This window comes from Cyprinus carpio, chromosome B8 (assembly GCF_018340385.1).
Source record: "Cyprinus carpio isolate SPL01 chromosome B8, ASM1834038v1, whole genome shotgun sequence".
NCBI classification, from domain to species: domain Eukaryota; kingdom Metazoa; phylum Chordata; class Actinopteri; order Cypriniformes; family Cyprinidae; genus Cyprinus; species Cyprinus carpio.
In genome coordinates, this window is record NC_056604.1 from 16,281,827 (window position 1) to 16,289,718 (window position 7,892).

A 7,892-nucleotide genomic window follows, 5' to 3' on the forward strand; every position below is an offset into this window, starting at 1 on the left:
GAGAAAAACTTGTAATGAGCATGTTAAAGCGTACACGTTTTCACTTACATTTTTGGAGGTGGCAGCCCGGGTGAAGCAAAGATAGCGTGTGACCTTGGATTTGAATATGCTGTCCTTCCACAGGTTGGCGTCGAAGCCATCTGTTGTTTGTGCAACCTACATGAAAATAAAAAAAAAATACACAGAGAGGAGAATGTGCATTGAGGTGAGATCCAATTAATATATGGACGTGTGCGTGTTTCCTTTTTTGCCTTGCTCTGTGCATACTTGGCTTAATTAAGGCTTGCTTGAGCTCTCACTCCATCTCATTAGAGCCCTACACAAGTGGAGAAGAATCTTCAGCCTCCAAAAAGGGTAAAAATACCTCAGGTCCCCCATGGGACAACAAGGATGAGACAATACCTCACAAAGAAGGCCTTGAACAAGCTAAATGAGACTTCATTGTGCTCTGTAGAGATCAAGCTGCCTTTCTAAAATAGTTAAAACAATTGTAGTGATGCAATCACTATTTAAAAATTTGCATGAAATGACAAGAAGTGGAATTGACTGATTTGAAATTCAACAATCACACAACAGAAATTTCATTAGCAAAACACATTTTTTGCTATTTATATAATATAATATAATATAATATAATATAATATAATATAATATAATATAATATAATATAATATAATATAATATAATATAATATTAGTTATCTGCTCTGTGCAGGCTTCATTTATTTAAAAATGCATATATCATTGCCTTTATTTTTTGATTCCTTAAAATAACTAAAAAAACTATAAATTACAAAATATCAAAACTTATATAAACTAAATAAAATGTATCAGAAAAATGTGTATGACTATAACATTTCATTTATTAATTTATTCTGAGAAATCAAATGTATTATTAAAAAAATGCAAATACAGCAGTTATACAAGTTGTATTTTAATTAGAAGTGAAGAAAGTACAATTCTGCATCCTGTTTCTCTCAATTCAGAAACCAAACTGGAATTAAAGGAATAGTTCATCAAAAAATGAACATTTGCTGAAAATGTACTTACCTCCAGGCCATTCAGGATGTAGATGAGCTTGTTTCTTTACTGGAACAGATTTGGAGAAATTAAGCACTACACAACTTGCTTTGTTTTGGATTTGTTTCTTACAGAGGCAGTAATGCTAAATTTCTCCAAATCTGTTCAGATGAAGAAACAAACTCATCTACATCTTGGATGGCTTGAGGGTGAGAACATTTTCAGCAAATTTTCATTTTTAGGTGAACCGTTCCTTTAAATTACCATTTTAAATTCTGTTTTGAATGACGCACAACTCGGAAGTGATCTTTTGTGAGGTCTTGACAGGCATACATTAAACTTTCAGAAAAGACAGACAACCTGACAGGAAAACGGACATCGAGTGGTGGACAGAGACAGCAAGAGTCTGGTGGAGCTGCAGCCGTTGGCTAGGACGAAAGCTCTCAGGAGGAGTCTATACATCAACCACAATATCCTCCCCTCCTTCATCGTCTCCCTCCTCCCTTTACAAGACAACCCGTCCTGGCCACTTTTTCCAGGTCAGTGCCCCGCTCCTCTTGTCAGCGTAAACAAAGAGCCGGAGCTGTGAAGCCCAAAGTCAAACAGGGAGGAACCAGGCACCAAAGGAGTCTGTATGCCACCACGCAACCAGGGCAGGCAACGCAGTCTGAATTTGGAAACAGTTGCTAAGCACTGGGACTAGTAAATGGAGAAGTATGAAGAAAACTCTTCACAATTAATTAAGTGAAACTTAAGTATCTGTTTTGAGAAAGATCAGAATTGTAGCTAAAACAAACAACAATTTTTGTTCGAGTAAATGATATTAATGATAACAAATAAATGTGGACTTTTTTTGTTTGCAAAAGAAAAGTGAAACAGTTGAATGATGAATGATAGTAATAATAAAAAAATAAATTTCAAAACACTTGCTGAAACTAGCTCTTAAAAACAAACAAATCTTTCAGCTTTTGTTTATATCTGGTTGTGTGAAGGTTGTTGTATTTGTTTGCGCAAATACAAAACAAAATAATTTCATCCTGTTGGTTAGACAAGTGCTGTAAAAAACTATTGATAATCAGTTTAAAAGACAAAGCTTTAAAGTCCTAAAAAAATTAGTTACTTAAAAAAAATACATATTTGGCTACATAAAGGTTGTTAATAAATAAACATGTTTGTTTTAACAAGCAAAGTGAAACAGTTGCATCCAAGTCAAAATTTCAGGATTTGCTCAAACCAGCTACTGCAAAAACAAATAGCTATGAGTGTTTGATTATATTTGGCTGTGAAAAAAAGAGATAAGTACTATTGAAAGCTGTTGATACTCAAAGTTATTATTTTTTTTTTTAGAAAAAGACACTTGCTAAAACTAGCAGCTAAAAAACTAACATTATGTAATTTAGATTAGATTTGGTTGCACATTGATTTAATAAACATGTTCATTTGTGCAATCAATGCAAGACATGGATTGACAGAAGCTGTTACTAATTTAAAATTAATACTTGCTAAAACTAGCTACTAAAAGATGCATTTTTATATTTAGTCATTTGAAGGTTGTTAATATATTTGTTTGCACAAACAAAGTGACAGTGGACAGATTAGACTGTTAGAAGCTGCTACCAATAATCAGTTTAAAACAGTCAGACGTGAGAACACTTACTAAAACTAGCTTTTAAAAACAGACAAATCTGGCCCGAGCACCGATGGTGCGAGCACGATCCTGGGTTAATTAATAAATATGTTTGTTTGTGCAAACAAAGTGAAACAGTTGCATCCTGCTGCATGTGATGGAGGGAAAGGCCAAGCGGAACAGGGCCTCTGAGAACACGTTGGTACCATGTGGCGTACACCGGATCCTCAGCGCCAGTGGGCAGAACCCCAGCAACGTGCCAACCCACAGACAACCCGCCGGAGACGGCAACAGTTGGGGACTGGCGGGTGGGGCGGGAAGTGAGAGAGAGAGAAGAAAGAAAACGGAGGGAGAAGAGGAAAGCGGAGAGGAAGAACTCTAGCTGCCCGTAAGCTTTACGCAGAGTTGTTTTATACAGTGTTTGCTTTGTGCTTTGTTTTATTCACAAAACTTCCCCTCTCTCTTTCCGCCCTGGTTCTTTCTCAGTGTTTTTGAGGCACACCCACATACACAACAGATACACACACACACAAAACATTTTCCTAGAGGCCATTGATACTGTTGTCCTAGTTTCCCGTCTCAGCGCTCTGGGATTGCTGAGAGTTGCAGAAGCGCAGCCACCCTTGTGTCAGTGCCATCTGAGTCCTAAACAAACACAGGGCACTGGTGCCAAGCTCTGTTGGAGGCCTCATCTGAAAGAGTTGTTAAAATCTATCCTCAGGGTAGGCCAAAGGATTCACGGCTTTTAGCCGGCCAGAAGAAGAGCAGAAATAAAATCAAACCCTATCAATAAATTAAGTTACTGCCTTTTGGGAAGGAAAGAAAATAAAAACTATTTACCTTTTAAATGTTCAATTTTGAGTAAAATTGCAATTTTACAATGTATAACAAGTCTCCAGCAAGTTGGAAACTGAAACCAAATGCAGATTTATTAACATGAATAGATACTGTATTAACTACAAAAAAAGACAAGAACTTACCAATCAATACCTCATCACTGAACAATGTTTGATATAGGATAAGAGAAACTTGAAGCTAGAATACACTGAAGCTAAAGGGCAAACAAACTAGAAGGCAAGAGATACAAATGAGAACCAATCACAGAAAAAAAAAAAAACGAATCTATAGATTAAACCAGATAAATGAATCAATGATAATAAAGTCCACGCCTGAACACAAAAGAAGTGTGAACACACAACCAAGTTTTAAAATAAAATGACATGAGTTTGTGAACTAACCCAAAAAATGTACAAATCATCACTGTAGGAAATTCTAAATATCATGATATGGTAAAATGTTATGGTAATATATATATAAACTGTATGTTTCCTGATATTTTTGTTATGATTTACTGGGAAAACAACAATACTATTTAAAAATGCTACTTAACTTTTTTTTTTTTTTACATTTATAGAAAATAAATGTATTTTTACTGCAGTATACAGTAGAAAAATATAAATTACAATTTCATTTATAGTGAAGATTTATATTACTTTTAAAAAGAAAATTCATGTAACATTACAGCACTGTTAAAACTATTTTTTTCTCATTGTATATAGTTGTTATTGGATTTTTAGATGACATTTTTAGTTTTTTTATCTTTTTTTTTTCTTTTTTTAATGTACATGTAACTGGATTAATGACTGCCTGTGCCTATTATATTCTTATTTATAAATTTATGGTTTTAAATCACACACATATTTGGCAATTGGAAACTCACAATATAGTAGCCTGCTGGAGGTTCTTTCTTGGATGCCAGCACACCAATATCAGTTACGGCTTCAGGCTGCAACTCTGCTTTACCATAAGAAATGTTCTGAAGATCTGCCATGCTTGCTGTGTGAAACAAATAAAAGTGTAAATGTATTATCACCAGAGCATCCATATAGACTTAAGCATCTAATTTTATTTTCATATTAAAACAATCTATAAATATATTAAGACTCTTATTGTGTTTCCAAGCTTTTGCTTTTTTGCTTGACGTAACTAGCTGGCAATCAGAGCACAGCCTCTCAAGTACATTATTAAAAAAGGTTTGGCAGACAAAGACACAACACAGACCCACACACATATGCACAGGTGGAATCAAAGAGGTAGGAGAGTGAGAGGTAGAAAGATATAAATATATCAAAATAAACTTTCTCATAAAGGTTTTTCAGAACCAGACTGAATTCTTAGTGTCTGTAAACTGAATGACAGTCATTGTGCTAATAGCCGAGCATATGAGCCTCCTAAAGCCAGAGAAACAATCATGCTGCAGGTCTCGTTTGTACACTAAATAAGCTGCACAGACACAGACAACAATACTGCTGAGGGCCCAATTAGCAGGGTAATTAATTACTGCAAACCTTTTCCCCCTGTAATGAGCTTCAGATATATGGAGTGGGCTGACATTATGTTCTGAACTGTTTCAGATGAAATGGTTTTAGTGGCGGTTGTATATAAAGATGAGCGATCTTCATTCTCGCATTAAAGAGTGGGAGTAAACTTTTCACTGCGTAAATGCCACCAGCAAATCTCTGGAAATGAGGTGGCGCTTGCAATAGTTATGGCCTCTTCTCTATTTAGTCTTGTCTTGTACATTTATAGAGATGTTTAAAAAGATTTCCGTTAGATATGCAAAAACATTAAGATATTTATCTAAAAAGCTTAATGCATAAAGGTGGGAATTTACTAAAAATGAATTGTGCAAAAGAATGGCAATGTTATTTATTTGCACTTGCTGTCTGTGTTGTTTTAGAGCATGATTCACTAAAGGAATTACGCAAATCAGGTAAATATGCAAATGCATTCACTAAATTAAAATAAAGACACCTGAAACAGCTGTTTAAATGGCAAAAAATGTGCTTGTCTACATTGCACTATAATTTGCTAATTTACATAGAAAGGATGCATGGTTGCCCTGAAAAAAGAGAGATATAATTTAAATGCTATTAAAAAGAATAGTGAATGAATATTCTGTCATCATTTATTCACTCTCAGGTGTTCTGTGCAACACAAAAGAAGATACTATGAAAAACGACTTCTCACAATGAAAGTCAATGGAGTCCAATTTTGCCTGGACCTCATTTAGTTTTAAAACATATTCTTTTGTATTCCACAGAAGAAAGAAAGTCATTCAGGTTTGAAACAACATGAAGGTGAGTAAATATTTACAGAATTTTCATTTTAGGGTAAACTGTTTTGTCAGTGCATTTAACATCTGGTTAAACTGGTAGTTTATATGTAATATATTGTTTTTGTGTTAAAATTCTGAACACAAAAACATGACGCAACTGCCTAGCTCACCTCTAAGACAAAGAACTAAACAGATAAATGTTGTGGTACACCTTTAAGGCTTTGAATGATAATAGGCCTATGTTAAGACCCAGTGGACCCAACACAAATGACCGGAGATGGAGTAGCAATACAAACATAATTAGGCTCCACCAAGTGAAGTCTCTCTAAACAACAAGCCATGGCGATCAGATATTTTCTAGGAAATCTAGATCAATCGTTGTCTATTTTCGTCCCGAGATGCTTCAGCCTAATGTGTACGCATGGATCACCAAGGATTAGTGACTAGCCTATGTGGAGGGTCCTTTGCCCTTTTATTAAATTACGTTTAAAGCAACCTACTGGAGTAAATGACACAGTTATTGCATTCAATCTAAATGTTTACTGAATTTATTGCAATTATGGTTATTAAATCTACAGGATTTACTGAGGCAGTGGAGGGTCTGTGTATAAAAAGTCAGTCGGAGGGACTTATTAAGGAGAACCGAGGATGGCAAATTAGCTTATGGAGGGAGAATGATTTCTTTCTTGTGTTAATTTGTACACTAATCAATGCAGCCTTTTCCTAACTGTGCTGGGCTATTTGATTGTAAAGCAACTTTAATTGAAAAATGGAGGCCAGGCTGTCCAGACTGGGGGCGACTTTCTGTGGCACTAATGATGCACACTCATCTTATAGTGTCTTTATGTTAAAGATGAAAGAGGATGGAGCGGATCAAGCTTGCATTGCAACAGATGAAGGAGAATTAGTTAAAGCAACATGCCACATGTCTTAGGACACCATCAAACCATTGCAACTGAAAACACTCAGAGAGAATGAATGGTCATGGTCAAATCTATACCTACTTATGAACATAACATAGGGGCACACTTACATAAATTAACACAAGATAAATAATAATAACTAATAAATACTATTTACCAGACAGAATTGGTATTAAGCGTTTGCATACAAAAGGTACTTTTGACTTTAAATGGACTAAAAACGTTTATGTTGAGTTGTCAGCTATGTGTAAAAGTGACTGTTTTGATTTTATGTGAACATTTTACATGGCTAGTGTAAATAGTAGCCTATGACCAGAGCTGTTTAATTACAGTTTTCCCATAGGCCTACTGAAAATTTTATTAATTATAGTAAATCATTAATTAATTAATAATTTAAATCAAATCAAGATCACTCTATATCATAGAAGAGATCACTAGTAAATACATGTAAAACATGTTAGTGGTCACATTGGTGAGAACCCATGTTGAAACTGACTGGCGGTCCTATTGTTTATTTTTATTCTTTCATTCTGTAGATTCGTCTAAACCTATTGTTTTTTTCTATAACTGTCTTTAAAAGTATTTGTTCTGTTTATACGCTTTCAGATGATTTAAATCAATACGAGTCAGCCTTTTACAAAGTTATGAACATTTTAAAAAGAAGTCCAGTTGGTTAAACGATAATTGGAATCCGCATTTCACTGTCATACCTACTATAAACAGACGTCACTTATTTGCATCTTCCTTTATCCGCACGCGATGTATACGTCATAACGTCATCACAGCCGATCAATTTGAAGGACTAAACTATGCGAGTTAATCGTTTTTGCTTACCTGAGGGAACCAAACAGCACAGATCGTTACGCGGATATCACGACTGACGAGATAACATACTCAACCTTACACCGTCCTTTTCACTTCCGCAAGTGTTATCAACGTGACAAATTATTGACTAGGAATGTTGAGGTAAGGATCAAGAGTGACACCTGTTGTATATTTCTTACCTAACAAAGAGGATGCAGATCTTTTACATTTATATAGCCCCCGTCCCGAGATGGAAAACGTCAATAAATAAACAAATAAATAAATAAAACATTAAAATTATCCTAATAGGCTAATTGCTGCATATTATTATTTGTCCATTATTTATGCAAATGTTATCTGATGTTGTTTTGATTTGATGTGGACATGTTTATTTTACCCAG

At 34.9% G+C, this 7,892-nt stretch overlaps 1 protein-coding gene across 2 annotated transcripts in view; it reads right to left on the bottom strand.

Moving 5' to 3' along the window:
* mvb12bb (multivesicular body subunit 12Bb) overlaps nt 1-7,667 on the bottom strand; it is a 45,984-nt gene extending 38,317 nt beyond the window's left edge. Inside the window, exons 1-3 of one of the 2 annotated variants that reach the window (XM_042729974.1) lie at nt 7,398-7,503; nt 4,367-4,482; nt 49-156 (exon numbers count right to left, since the gene is read on the bottom strand). In XM_042729974.1, the coding sequence (XP_042585908.1) occupies nt 49-156; nt 4,367-4,477 (219 nt within the window). In that variant the 5' untranslated portion in view covers nt 4,478-4,482; nt 7,398-7,503. The other variant, XM_042729973.1, reaches the window with a different exon arrangement.
* Nucleotides 7,668-7,892: the final 225 nt, after the last annotated feature.